General features: G+C 45.8%; 1 protein-coding gene and 1 non-coding gene across 3 annotated transcripts in view; both read right to left on the bottom strand.

Annotated features, from left to right (window-relative positions):
- Positions 1–493: 493 nt before the first annotated feature.
- Positions 494–15,480, bottom strand: part of Gpa33 (glycoprotein A33) — a 30,976-nt gene continuing 15,989 nt past the window's right edge. For both annotated transcript variants that reach the window (XM_070034051.1, XM_070034052.1), the window contains 5 exons: positions 14,043–14,259; positions 9,914–10,069; positions 2,244–2,363; positions 1,542–1,674; positions 494–1,093 (listed from right to left, as the gene is read on the bottom strand). In XM_070034051.1, coding sequence (XP_069890152.1) covers positions 952–1,093; positions 1,542–1,674; positions 2,244–2,363; positions 9,914–10,069; positions 14,043–14,259 — 768 coding nt within the window. In that variant the 3' untranslated portion in view covers positions 494–951. The remainder of the gene's footprint in view (positions 1,094–1,541; positions 1,675–2,243; positions 2,364–9,913; positions 10,070–14,042; positions 14,260–15,480) is intronic.
- On the bottom strand, positions 6,607–6,801 carry LOC138835881 (U2 spliceosomal RNA). Its single transcript, XR_011374768.1, has one exon. It is a non-coding gene; the product is annotated as a U2 spliceosomal RNA (small nuclear RNA).

The raw sequence follows: 15,480 nt of genomic DNA, 5'->3' as shown, positions 1-15,480 counted from the left end.
TTCAGCATCTTGAGTAACTAAGAAGCTAGGGTGTTGCAAGCATGAGCCACTGGCACTCAGCTAAAGATATATAACGTGATTTGTTGTGGGGTTTTGGTGGTGTGTGTGTGTGTGTGTGTGTGTGTGTGTGTGTGTGTGTGTGTGTGTGTGTGTGTGTGTGTGTGTGTGTGTGTGTGTGTGTGTGTACTGGAGTTTGAATTCAGGATTTGTTGTGGGGTTTTGGTGGTGTGTGTGTGTGTGTGTGTGTGTGTGTGTGTGTGTGTGTGTACTGGAGTTTGAATTCAGGACCTCCTACTTGTTAAGACAGGCACTCTACTGATGAGCCAAGCTTCCAATCCCCTCCCCAGTTTTGGCAGGTAGAGATGGAAGGTACATGGACATAATCCCCACAGGGCATGTATGGTCCCTGCTGGGGAGAGGAGGCTAGGAAAGGACTAGAAGCTGAAGACCAAGTCAGTGTGAGCCTCTACACAAAGAGCAGACTTATGCAGGATTAATAACGAAGAGTCCACATACACATTTATTCTTTCATTTAGCAAAAATACTTGGTGTACAAGCCTCCGGCAGGCGCTCCCCTTGGGGACAGACATGCCGGAGAGCAGGCAGGCTCCCACCCTTCTGAGGCTGGCATCACTTCTGTGGGGAGCTCTGAGTAGGAGCATCTGTGCTCACTACTGAGTTTCCAGGAGCTCCTGCCAGTTACAGGGCAGCTGGGGCTGCAGCCTGACGCATACAGAGATCCAGGCCCTGAGCTACGCATCACATCATAGGATGTTGTGGTTAGTAGGACCCACCACAGGTGGACTCCTGTCAGTCAAGCCAGGCCAGTCCAGCAGCAGACACAGCACAAGCATCTTTCCAGTGGGTGGGGTGGGGAGACAGGAAAACGGGGCTTAGGGAGGGAGGAAGGATGGGGAAACAAGAAATAGTTCCCTGCCTGCCCCCAGCCCTTCAGCAAGCTTCTGTCATGCTCGGGTCAGGGGATTCGTGCCCAGAGTTCCTCTGCTCTTCGTGTCTGTAGTCGTCTTCCTCTTCTCTTTTTCTGGAAATCTCTCTCAGTTGCTCTGATGGCTGCTGGTAAGCGATTTGATTCCTGCAGACAGGACAAGGGAAAGGTTTGCCTTCAGTTGGTTGGGACCCCAAAAAGCTGGATCTAAAACAGCCACCAGGCCTGCAGACCTGCCCACCAGATATAACAATTCCCTGGCAGATAGACACTGTGCTACCACAAACTTGCTCTACTGGTGAGCCGCGGGTGCTGTGAGTACAGGGGTTCCCACCCATACCTGGAACTAGCTTTGCCACAGGACACTTCACACTGAGACCAGAAGCTGGAAAACTATGGATGGCAGAGGCAAGTCCGGAGACTGCAGCTCATCCTTTATGATTTGGGCACATTGCTCTGTTTTCAGCTACACAAGGGAAGTGGCAGCAACAATAACTGTCCGCCAGGTGTTGTACGTGGGTTTTTCCTTGAGAAGCTGGGGTGTTTATTTCCAGTCTGTTCAGCCCGTCCAGCAGCCACACGCCTAGACACTAACCTCTTTGCATCCTTCGCCTCGGTCTTCCCTTCCTTCTCCCGGAAGCAGCAGCAGTAAATGATGATGCCAATGATGATGAGGGCTGCAACCACCCCTCCTGCAATGCCCGCATACAGGGCCACATTCATGGAGGCTGCAAGAGAACAGAGCAGCTGTACCAGCCCAGCCTTCCACTCAGCCCTATGCACCAAAGGAGATGGATGAGGAGCCAGGACAGCTGTTGTAGGACACCAACTGGGTCCTCTAGTCTCCGCTGCCCTGTTCTTCTCCAGACCATGGAGCTGCCAGTGCTAGTTTCTGGTAACACTGAAGGAATTTAAGCAGACAGGACTGCAACAGTAAAGGACGGAGGCGCAGATATGGATACACAGACCCAAGGGCTTTGCATCTTAATCTAGTCTCTGAAAAAGACCCCAGGTGGCCCTGCCAGCTCTTAGCTGGGCTAGAGATGATCCCTGCCGCTACACCTAGGGCTGGAGTCTGCATTGCAGCAGCTGGCTCTGGGCCCTCCCCTGTGCTCACAGAGTGGCCCTCGGGCAGGGGGTACTAAAGAGGTCCCTGGATGTCTGTCCCTGGCTCTACTTCTAGATCACTGGAGAAGCCTCACAGGGGGTGGCCCTACAAAGGCTCTGTGTATTCCTTTTGTTGACTGCAGAGCACAGCCCTGGCCCGCCCACCCCTCCCTCTTCACCCGGGTCTTACGGGGTCTGACGGCCACGGTGATCTCACAGGATTCCATCCCCACCTCATTGCTGGAGGTGCAGGTGTAGTAGCCCGACATGGCTGTGGTAAGGTTCTTCAGAAGGAGAGTCTGGCCTGAGACTGCAGGAAGAACAGCAGTGAGGTGTGGAGCAGTTAGCATAGAGAGTGGGGACTGAGGCATCTCAGGGAATTGTCTCTCAGCCAGCCACTGGAGGCAGGAGAAGGCCCAGCATCAGAGAGCTTAAAATCCAACCAGGCACTGTCACATACACAGGGATTCCTACCTACCTTACTCACACAGAGCCCATCACACACACACAACCACACATGACACACTCAGACACCACACACATAGCCATCACACATCACACATATATTCACAGATACCATCACACACACACATCACATGCACACACAGACACTACCACATACCACACGCAGATGCCATGACATACCACACACATTCACAGATGCTATCATACGCATAATATCACACACCATACACCATCACATGCCACACACAGACACTATCACACACCACACACATTCACAGGTATCATCACACACACTGCACACATTCATAGATTCCATCATATACATACCATCACACCACACATACAGACACAATGCACTCAGACACCATCACATACTATACACACATATACACAGATATATCATGCACACCATCATGTGACGTACACACAGATACTATCACACCTCTACACATACCACCCATATTACTATCACACATACAATCACACACCACACACTTTCACAAATGCCATCATACACATACTATCACCCACCACACATTCACAGATTTCACCACAAACACTTATAGACATCATCATACACACAGACTCTATCATACCCCACTCCACACATGCAACACGCATGCCTAACTACACACAGAGACACCATTACATACCATAGATATTGTCTCACACCACACTGTACACACAGTACACTCAATACTAACAGATACCATCATACAATGCCATACACATACCACACATACACTTACCTCACACATACAAAGACACTATCATGAACCGCAAATCAAACATTCCACATGTACATTTGATCCTGAACCCAGGGGCACGGGCTGGATATCCAACGTCCTATGAATTTTTTCACCTTGAAGGGAGAGCTTCTGCTTAGACATATATGCATGGCTTTGTCATAACTGCTGTTTTGAGAGAATTAAGACCCAACCGCAGAGCAGCCTCGTGAGAAGCCTGCTGCTCCCAGCTCGTTCCTCACCATCATAGGAGAGGTTTAAAATTACAAACAGGATCTGTCACTGCCCTGCACACATCTCAGAAGCTGCCCCTAAACTTCAGTAAGAAGTCCAACCTTGCAATAGGGTGACAGGGCTACAGATCTGGCTCAGAAATCATGCCAGCTTCCTCTTGAGCCCCATGAGCAAAACCAGAGTCGCGGTCTACCCCACCCGTCCCCGCCTCCATGCTCTGGGAAGACTGGATCTGTTCCTTGGGGGGACATGCACCTCAGAAAATGTCTTCAGGAGGCTCTTTTGTCTCCAATTGCCTTGTATGGAGGGTGAGACAAGAATTTCCAATTCCTGCTCATAGAAGCGACTGGGGGTTTTCAAAAGCTAAGTGACTTGCTCAAGGCCAAAAAAGTTTAGAAAGCTGGAAAAAAAACTCTTCTACAGGTCTAGAACTCTCTGGAAGAGTTAACAATATATTCTTTTAACATGACATACACTATTTCATTTCCAATAGAGAAAACCTATAAACATCACAGTCATAAATAAGATGAAGAGGATCCCCCCCCCCTCCTCTTGGGGTTTCCTTTCTATAAAGGAAGACAGACACACAACAATGGTAGTTTTATTGGTGGTTCCAATTCCAAGTGGAGGTACTAGTTGAGCTTCTAGTGAAAAGATTTAATTTCATTGGACCAATCAGAGGAAGCCTTTCTAAAGGAAAGAGAATGAACTGGGGGTGATGGTGCATCCCTGTAATCTCAGCCATGTGTCAGGCATAAGTAGGAGGGTTGTAGTTCAAGGCTAGACCCCGAAAGAACAAGACCCTGTCTGGAAAAAAAACTAAAAAGTAAAACGGGTTGGAGGCATGGTTCAAGTGATAGAGCTTCCTAGAAAACATGGTCCCTGAGTTCAAACTCCAGTATTCAGAAGGAGAAAGAGATGGGGGGCGGGGGGCGGGGGTGAGAGAAACACTTCAATTGGGGTTATTTTCTTACTGTCTTTTTTACAAACACAATAGTGCCTGCAATCCCTTCCCTTAAAACCTTGACCCCAACTAGCTTTGGAATTTTAGACCTCAAAGCGTTTCTGGAACATTGCTTACATACAGTATTAATATATGGTAGGGGAAAGGGTTTGTGATTAAAACCAAGTTCAGCAATTACCAAGGTAGGGTTAAGTATGGTTTCGTTTTGTTTTAAGGGCAAGGCTTTCTGTCATTTTAAAATATGCCAACAAGTACCAGAGAATGGTTCATGGCATTAATGTTTCCATTTCCTAAACTAACTGATTTTGTTACATATAACAGTATCTGTTAGGTCCACATGCTAAAAGCATGCTAAGGAATTGTAGAGATGGTGTGGGGTTTCCACTGTTTTAGAGGGTAAAACTCACAGGATCTTCTAGCACACTGAATTCCCTTCAACAGATAGTGGATGCTAGAAGCTTCTCTGGGATGCATTAGAGCCCATCCCAAGATACAGGACTGCCCTTGGCTCTGGAAAAGGACTATGTTTTCGGGAAAGCTAGTGAAAACTCTTTCCACTCCACTAGTGACACCTTGTGGTCAAGAAGAGAAATACACAGCACAACCTCTGCCTCCCACACTTCTTGCTTTATGGGGAGTCCTGTCCAATAAGTCCCCAAATCTCAAATCAAGCTTTTCTTCCCCTCTAATCTCACTGGTGTGTGTGTGTGTGTGTGTGTGTGTGTGTGTGTGTGTGTGTGTGTGTGTGTGTGTGTGTGTGTGTGTGTGTACACCATTGCTGGGGTTTGAACTCAGGGCCTTGCATTCACTTGGCTTTTGCTGACATCTGGGACTCTATCACTTGCTCCACTTCTATTTTTTTTTAAAGGGGTGCACCGTTCCTGGAGGTACCAAGCCAGTGTGAGAATCAGATGGAACAAGCTCCTATTACAACTCCTAGCTCAAAAAATCCATTTAATATATTGTCCTTGTACAGTTAGCAAGATCAATAACCCGTGGATTGGGAGAAGATCGTCACTAGCCATACAACGGACAAGGGTCTCATATCTAAAAAGCACTTAGAACTCATAAAATTAAATCCCCCCAAAACAAATCCTCAAAGAAACAACTGCCCAATAAATAAGTAGCCTAAAGATTTAAAGAGGAACTTCTCTGAAGAGGAAATAAGAATGGCCAATGACAAATGAAGAAATGCTTAACTTCTCTACCCATAAAATAAATGCAAATAAAAACAATATTGAAGTTCCACCTCACCCCAGTTAGAATGGCTATAATCAAGAAATCTAATAACAGATGCTGGAGGGGATGTGGCCAAAAGGGAACCCTACTGCATTGTTAGTGGGAGTGTAAACTTGTTCAACCACTTTGGAAAGCAATATGGAGGTTCTTCAAAAGATTCCACATAGAGCTCCCCTATGACCCAGTAATCCCACTTTGGGTCATTTACCCAAATGATCACAAACAAGACCATACTAAAGCTACCAGCACAACTATGTTTATCGCAGCATTATTTACCATAGCTAAGATATGGAACCAACCCAGATGTCCCCCCCCCATAGATGAATGGATCAAGAAAATGTGATATATATATTATATATGTGATATATATATATTATATATATAATTCTATGCCTCCTTCAGAAAGAATGACATTGCCCTATTTGTTAGGAAATGGAAAGACTTGGAAAGAATTATATTAAGTGAATTAAGCCAGGCCCAAAGAAACATAGATTCCATGGTTTCCTTTATTTGTAATAGCTAGTATATGTTTAGGACAAGCAGAAAAGGTCCAAAAGCTATGTACATATGACCATGTAAGAGGATGCTAAGTGTGCTAAGTGAAATGAACCCCAAGAAAGGGAAACAAATGGTTTTTTCTTGCTATTGTTTTTAATGTCTGTACAATGTACTATGTGACTTTTTTGTTGCTTTGGTATGTTCCTCCCCCATGGTGTAACCCCTGTTTTCACTGTATTTGATTTCGGTGCCCTGCATCTTGTATATATATTTTTTTAATTTGGAGAGGGGAAGGGAAAAAAACAAAAGGTTTAAATAGGGATACAGGTTGACCCATTGTAATAATGAGATGTACAAGACACTATGTTGAAAACGAACTTTACAACTTTGGCACATGGGGTGGGGGCAGGGGGCATTAATGCTCAATAGGAAATGTCCTCATCACCTTACTCATGTAACTGTAACTCCTTTGTACAGTATTTTTACAATAAAATGTATTAAATATATATACATATATTGTCCTTGGATAGAGGACATATCAGACATTAAACTAATAAGAATAGATACTACACGTGATCTTAGCCAAAGGGCCAAGAAGTGCTATTGCACCACTTCTACCTTCTTGCTGGCTAATTGGGGACAAGAATCTAGCAGATTTGTCTTCTTAGCTGGCTTTGAATCGCAGCCCTCAGATTTCAGCTTCCTAAGTAGCTAGGATTGCAGGCAAGTGCTACAGGCACCGGGCCTCTCCTGGCTTTTTAATAAGCTTGTACTGCCATCTCACACCCAGACACCAAGATCCTGCCTGAACCCTCCTCACCCTCCACAACCTCTGCTAAAGTACCCTTGTCCCCACAATTACTCCCCCCACCTTCATTGATATCCTGATTCCTCTTCCTTGAGTGTTTGACCTCAGTTGGCTGGAACACAGTTTGCAAAGTATGCTCAGAGCGTACATGCAATCTCCCCCATCTCCTCATGGGTTTGGAGGAGGTAGTGGCATTGGGATTATCTGGGGTTTTTTCCAGATGATGATATGAGTGACAAAGGGAAAAAGTCAGGACTCAAATCCTTGTTTCCTGATTCCAGAGTCCCTGTTCTTTTCACTGCTACCTTGTTTCCACTCATTGATAAGTCAAAGAAACCAATCTCAGCCAAGTGCCTAGTGGCTCACACCTGTAATAATACCTTCTCAGAAGGCTGAGATCCAAAGGGCTGGGGGAATCTAAACTATCGCAGGCAGAAAAATGTGCAAGAATCTACCTCCAATTAACCAGGAAAACGCAGTGCTGGAGATGTGGCTCAAGTGGTAGAGCACCAGCCAAGCAAGCCAAGCAGGTCTGAGGCCCTGAGTTCAAGTCTGGTACCACCAAGAAAAGAAAAGAAAGAAATCAGTCTCTGATTTTGGAAGTTCTGTGTTCATATAGAGGAACATGAATGAGGATGGAGGAAGATGGAGGAAGCCTACTGTCCAAAGTGGACTGAAATACATAAAGTCCAAAAATGGTTTTAGGCTGATGCACTAGGAAGAAGACATTGATCAATTGCTAGGGATCTGTGAGACAAGGTGAACACAAAGGGCGCTGAAAGGGCACCCTGTGTCCACTACATCACCCAGACACGAAGTATGGGTGGTTACCACTCATCACCTTCTCTTCTGTCACCAGGTCTCAGTTCTGACTGAGAAAATCTGTATGTGAGTCTGGATAAAGATTTTGTTCATATTCCTTTTAATCTCTCATATTCTGATAGTAAATCTTGCCGGCCCACTTAGCTGGATGAAGTGCCTAGATTAGTAAAGCACACCACTGGGTGTGCATGTGAGGGCGTTTAGGTTAATGAGGGAGCCCTGCCCTGAACGTGAGTGACACCATTCCACTTCCTTCTCCCGCTTCTCCCTCTCCCTTTCTAGCCTCCGGGATGTGTGCCATGACAGACAGAGTCCACTGCAACCGTGAGTCCAGAGGAATCTTTTCTCCAAGTCTCCACAACAAGAAGCTGACCAGCACACACATCCTCCAGATCCTCCCCTTTTGGAAGTACTAGGTTTGTGCTCCTAACAGCTAGAGTGGTCTTTCCTGGGAGAGGCAGGAAAGCTATGTCCAGGATGCTCCATTTTGCCACTCCCAGAGACAGCCCGAGGTTTATAGAGCATAGGCCAACATCCCCAGCTGATGCACAGGCCCTTCGAGATCTTGTCTTATATCCTTTCCTAACCACAGGCTATCCGTCATTCCTGCATATGTGCACCCTATCCTGTAGCCACCAACAGTTGTGATTCTCATGCATTCTCCAACCTAACCTCCTCATCTTTAGAGATCCAACTCCAATAATAGCCGATAATCCCTAGGGTTGAGTATTTGCCATCAACCAGCCACAGTACTGAACACATACTTTGATTTAATCTTACAGAAACTAAGGCACAGAGAGGCTAAGTAACTTGTCAATGTCAAACAGCTAAAAAGTGGCAGAGCCAGTATTGAAGACCATGATGTCAATGCTATACTACCCTCTCCCTGGAGAAAGCTTAACCCTTCCTCTTCCTTACCCCACCATGGTTTTTGTCACCTTAAAATCATCCACTCTGGGTCTGACTCTAGAAGAAAGATAAGACATGACCGGTATTTTGGGATCATTACTGGAATTATTACGCCCAGGTCATTCCCAGGCCAGCAGTTGAAGGTCAGAGTCCCATAAACTGCCAGGTGGTTTCCACAAAGCTCCAGCCACTCAGTAAAACTTAGCCAACCCGAAATATGTAAACAAAACCAGAAGCTTACTGAAGTTCCTATTAAAGCTCCCATTTTATGCAAGGTAAAGTGAGTTCTACCTATTCTGTTTTTAAAGAAGGCCTTGTTTTGTCTCCAAATGAGGGGCAGGTGGAGTGATTGAAACCACCATTTTTGACAGATGAACTTTGCTGCTCATGTGCTAACTTGCCCCCGACCCATGAGATCCTTTCCCCACCCCACACAGCTCCACTTAACTCCAGAGAAAGCCTATCCCAGGATTTCATTTTCACCTCCTTCCTACTTTTCCATTGAACTGAGAGACCTCCTGGTTAAATCCAACCATTCCTTCAGGCCTGGGTCTTTCCTGAACCTCAGGAGCCCCTGGTACAAGCAGCAGGGCATCTGGGGCAGAATCACAGGTAGCCAGGGATTCTACCCAGGAATCTGCACACCACCCAGCTCTGGCTAATAACAGTAGAATGTTTGCATGGCTCATTTGTTTCTTCTAGTTTGTTTCCTGATGGAAAGGTCAAATCCCTAGCTGCCCAGTCAGTACAAAAATGGATCTCCTGGCAACTACAGCTGAATCTGCCACCTCCTTCCTGTGAATGGCGGTGTGATGGGGGAGGAGTGTAAAAGGTGCTGGATTTACTGCACAGGGCCCCATGGACTCTGAGGTGGTCCGATGTGGTGCAGATGAACATTAAACTCAGAGCCTCAAATGTACACTTTAGGACATAATCATCAGCAAAGTTTAAATCCCCCTTAGTGATTTTACATAGTAGTGGAGAATAGCACAAATAAAGCAGCACTCACCAATACCTGTTATGAGATATTATAAGAAACTAGTGCTTGGAGGGATGGCCCAAGATAATATAAGCGTGGGTCAGGGGAAAAGAGCAAGTCTAATGGGTCAGCTCCTATCTCCTCTGGCAGCCCTAGCCAGTCAGTTGCGTCTTCCTCATTGCCACACCCCCATCACCTGGTGGGACCAATGGTCGCTCCTGGTTCTGGGTATCATAGCTCTTCCAGCTGTACTGAGGGGCTGGGGAGCCTTCTGCTGACTGACAAGTCAGCTCGATATCGTTCCCAATCACAGTTTCTCCCTTGATGTTGCAGTCTGGCAGGGAGGGTGGCACTGTGGAAAGGAGACACCAAAAAACAAGGCACAAATTAAAAGGGGCTTGGAGAGAGTTACCCACCACCCCAAGGCACGTATGTGCTTGTGCATGTATGCCTGTACACACCGTGTGTGCCCCACACACAGTCTTGTTTATTCACAGGCAGAGAGATTCACAGCTTAGTGGTGAGATATAACACTATAAAACTGATTCACTCCAGAATATCTCTTTAGTGGCTTGTGTTCCTCTCCAAGAGGCAGACATTCATCTGAGCAGCGTCTGTGGCTGGTTGTGGCTTCATAGGTATAGTTTTGAGAGCTCTCTAGAGCAATGGGAATTTAAAGATATGCGACCATAGTCATGATAAAGAGGAGATAGTGAAGCTCAGAGCGGACACTTGTTCTTAAGTCCTAGCAGAAAGAAATACGACTAGAACCCAGCTGTTCAGATTCCAGACCCTGCAACTCCAATCCATGTAAGCATTCCCTGCCTGCAATTCATCTGCACCATTTTAGGGAATCTCTGAGAAAGTAGCAGACAACAAATGCATTCCATGAAGGGCCAGATGGCATTATTTTAGCCCCTGCTGCAGGCAGACGACTATCAGGATTTGCTCACAGGTTACCTAATGATCAACAATCCTTCAACTGTAACTTCTTCTTTTTTCTATTTTGAAAGTCATCACCTGACTCATGTAACTGTAACTCCTCATATATCACCTCTACGATAACAACAAAATACTTTTTAAAAAATGCTCAGCTAGGCCTTTCAACTGTAACTTCTTAGGCATATTCTCTATAGGTTTGGCACAACCCTCTCCCCATGTTTTGCTGATCAAATGCTGTTACCACTCCACCTAATCAGATGGATGATAGGAAGAACCCTTAAAAGCAGCAGAGACTAGCACTAGCTAGATAGGACCGAAGGGACAGGTGAGGCAGAAGACACAGGGCTGAGGAAAGTGAGGCCACAGAAAGGAGGTGACAAAACCCAGAAGCCCACTGTCAAAGTCCCAGTCCCCACTTGATTCCCCAGCCTTTCTAGGCTAGGCTTCTCTCCTAGCTTCATTAACACACCATAGGTGGAACAGGCCATTCTGCAGACCTTAACTTGGCACCCACTCTATGCCTGTCAGCCTGGACATTGAGGTGACATAGTAAGAGAGTCAAGAAACCCAGTGGAGGCAAAAGACAAGGGATCACACAAGGGACAAGGCAGGCGGCAAGGCAGAGAGGCAGGTTTGAACACTGACCCAGTCATCATGGGCTGTCTGACCTGCAAGGGGAGTAAAGAAGGCTGGTGGTGGAGGCGCTGGCAGGAAGTAGAGATGCCATTGCATTTCCAATGGATAAGAGGCAAAAGCAGCATGAACACTGATATTTGGATCTGAGCAAAGGAGAACCCATGTGGAGAGGGCTATTACGGAAAGCCTTGGGTGGCAGGCCATCCCTCAGCTTCTTCCTTCATGTTCTTCACGAGCTTGCTTGCTTGCTTGCCATAAACAATGCTGCCGCCTCTGCCGTCCAGGTGCACAGTCACTGGGCATTAACAGTCAATCTAGTCTCAGCCCCCCTGAGGGTTGCTGGGGGATGCTGTCCAAGAACACACCTCTCCCTTTCACCCAGCAACCGCAGTCACTCTTCATGGAAACAGGCTGCTGTGATTGGGTGTGCCTGACATCTGCTTTCATACTAAGAGCCAGCCAGGTGTGAGGTGAGCCAGCCGGAACTAATTAGAGGCACTCCCAGCCGTCAAAGCCAGGCTTCCTACGTTCTGGCTCAGGCTCGGGCTGAAGCAGTATCCCATGGCTTAAGACCTGGAGGGGCTTGTTCTCTGATTCTCAGGTGGCAGATCTTACCTCCCAAACAAAACAGATGTCAGCTGACATCCAGGGAGGAGGGAAAAAAAAGAACCTGTTGGACTTCAAGGCCTCTTGGACGCCTGCAACTCCCAGTATAAACGGCAGGGGGCGCCAGAGTCTGCGAGCACACAGGTCTTTCTTTCTGCGAGAGTCCCAGGCTTTGGTGGCCTTAGCCATGACAGATGTTTAGACAGGTGGTGGTCCCCTGCGGCCAGAGCTGAGGGGCTTCCCGCTCATGACACCAGAGTGGGCTGCCAGATATAATTAAATCCCTTCTGCCTAAAAGAGTGTGGCTGAAAAGCCATTTGGAAAGAACAGTTTTAGGAAAGAATGTAGTGGTTTTATTAACGTTTAGGGGAAAAGTGAGCTCTTTAAAAACAAAACACTGGTTTAACAACTTCCATAATATCAAATTAGACTTGTGTTCTTCACCCTTTCAGTTATCTTCTTCCTCTTAAAATATAGCAGGCACTTGGGATATGTAGAGAGGCAGAATCAGACATCAGTATTTACACAGTATTTACAACCCATATAGCAGCAGTTTAAAGTATCCTAAGTATATATGCATATATACACATATCTATAGAGGGACAGGTATGTGGTAGTACTGCACACACACACACACACACACACACACACACACACACGCACACACGCACACACACACACACAGCCCTCAATATGATGCCAGGAGTGATGCTGCACTTCTATAACCCCATTACTCAGGAGGCTGAGGCAGGAGGATCATGAATTCAAGGATACCTTGGGCTGTTTAGTGGAATTCTGACTCAACAAACAATCTACCAGCAGGAAAACCTGGACAGGTCCTAGTACATCCATAAGATGGACTATGTATCTCTTCCCAGGTCATCTGAATGTAGATGAGGAGAAATGTGCCGGTGACATTTTTAAGCAAAAGTGAATTGTTGTGAGTGATCTTTTTATTTAATCCATTTTTGTTTGATGAATGAGAAAAATACGTATAAGAGTTGGTTGCAACATGAAAGGGCATGGGGAAGATTCTGGAAGAACACCTACCTATCTTACCATTGGCTATATCATAGTGGCAGGGTAGAAGACCATCTTAATGATTTATGCAGTACTAGTTTGCATTGCATTGACTCACTACAATGCTTCCAAAAAGTCCAGCCACTGTCTTTAAAAATAAAATTTTATCACATAATGTAAAGAGGAAAAAAGGTAAAAGAATCCATTGTTTTGGTTTAAAGAGCCACGGTCCACTGGCACTGGACATAGACAACCTTTCCAATGACTAGTTTCCAGGTAGTTGCTCCCTTTCTCTGGGCCTCATTTACCTAATGATGTGTGTGTGTGTGTGTGTGTGTGTGAGAGAGAGAGAGAGAGTGTGTGTGTGTGTGTGTGTGTGTGTGTGCACGTGTGTGTGCACACGTGTGCCTGTACTGGAGCTTGAACTCAAGGCCAGGGCACTATCCCTTAGCTTTTTCACTTAAGGCTAGTACTCTACCATTTGAGCCACAGTTCCAGATTTTGAGTGGGTAATTGGAGATAAGTCTCATAGAACTGTGATCCTCAGATCTCAGCCTCCTGAGTAGCTAGGGTTACAGGCGTGAACCTTCAGCTTAATGAGAATATTTTCCCTATTCTTCTAAAGCTAAAAATTCCAACAAGTCTTTTGTATGGGAAAAAAGTTATATTTCAAAGGTAATAGAATCTGATCAAGGTTGAAAGGGTGGGGAGATGGTACCCTTGAATAGCTGAATTTACATTAAGATGACAGTAGGGAAAAAGGACAGTACACTAAGACAGCCATGATCTGAACCTCTGAGTACCAACAAAGCCACATGAGAGTCTGCGATAGGATTTAGGAATTTTCTTTTTCTGCTCTGTGATGAGTTTGGCCTGAAATGAGAAGAAATGATGAGGGAGAAGAAGAGCAGATGGAGCAAGGGACCACTGCCAATCTGCCTCATCTGCCTTGGGGAACAAGCTACCATTGTAGGTCCATCAGCTCCACAGGAAGAAGCAGTGGTCATCCTGAGATAGACTGGACCACTGCTGCCCATGGCTTCATGGCTGTATCTCACATCACACAGCTTCTGCTGCCTTTACCATCTTCCCACCCTGAGGAAAGAGATGGAGACACTCACCAAGGACCAGCAGGGAGACTCGTGCCCTGGAGATGCCCTCCAGGTCTGACATCAGCGAGACAGAGCACTCATAAGTGCCATTGTCATCCATGGTCAGCTGGGCAATGGTGATAGATGCGTCCGACTGCTCTGCGTTGGCAGATATATTGACACGGTTCTCATAACGACTCCCGTAGATGTAGGATTTGGTAGAAAACTTCCAGATGACCACTCTTTCCTAGTAGGAAGAAGAAAGGCCAGTTGTCTTCACCCTAAGGTGAGTCTAATCTTGACTAGTCCCTGGAATTTATTTATTCACTGATCCACTCATCATTTATCAAACAGCATGACTTTCATGGCTAAAAATGCAGGTGTGTAAGCCAGATTGCCTCAATTGAAATCCCTGTTTCATTACTTGCTAGATTAATAAACTTAAGCAAAATGCTGGGCACCTCTGTGGCTCTATTTTCTCTTCTACAAAAGAGATCGTAATAATAACACCTATCTTTCAGGACTGTTGTGAGGATTAAAACACAGTCTGTGCAAAGCAGTTAAAGCTTGCCTGACAGGGTAAGTGTCTCCAAGAGCTAGCCATAATTATTATTGAGCATCTAGTAGGTGCCTGGTGTTCAGGGATGAATAATTCATGAGTTCTGTCCTCAAAGGATTTTAAGAATAGCAGGCCACCAAATATTACAACATTTTCCCATGGACTATGAGACTCCAGGAGAATACAGGTTTCACTTCTAAGCTGAGAAATCAGAGAAGGCCTCCTTGAAGAGGTGGTAATTACACTGAAACTAAAAAAAGCAACTAAGAACTGGCCAGGCTTAGGACTGGGGGTGGAGGGTGTGTGTACTGGAGTAGAATTAATGTGACAGACATTGGACATTTCAGGCAATGAGAGAACCACAGGAAGGACCTACAAGTAAAAGGAACATATCAGCCCCCGTGGTCCAGTAGGGAAAAAAGTGGGTGTGTGAGTGATGGATTGATGAGAGGTGGCACTACAACATTAATACTATCTGTGTTCACATACAACACGCCACATAGAGGTCTTATCATTATATCCATTTCTGCATGAAAAAATAAGCAGGGCAGCAAGAAATAAAGGATTCCTTCCAATTCATTCACAACTAAATGGCAGAGCTGAGAGCCGCCTGGGCATTCTAGGTCCAGAACCTGAACTCTAGAGATGCTATAGTGCCCATCTCAGACACCGTGTATGTGGGATTTAATAGTTTGTGGTTTATCTTAGAGGAACTAGGGAGTAATATCTGTAAACTATCTCTTCACATTGTGTATGAGTGGAGTGGAGAAAGGGGACTAGTCAAGAAATCAGTTTAGCAGTTCAGGTATGGAAAGATGGGTGATCAGGTGGTGGCAATGGAGACAGAAAGGGTGAACAGAGTTCATGGAATGCAAGGAGGGAGAGCCCATGAGATTTAGAAATGGGTTT

The sequence above is a fragment of the Dipodomys merriami genome, unplaced genomic scaffold (assembly GCF_024711535.1).
Source record: "Dipodomys merriami isolate MVZ:Mamm:240054 unplaced genomic scaffold, mDipMer1.0.p SCAF_24, whole genome shotgun sequence".
NCBI classification, from domain to species: Eukaryota; Metazoa; Chordata; class Mammalia; order Rodentia; family Heteromyidae; genus Dipodomys; species Dipodomys merriami.
The sequence above is the reverse complement of the archived record's forward strand: the minus strand, read 5'-3'. Positions and strand labels throughout refer to the sequence as shown.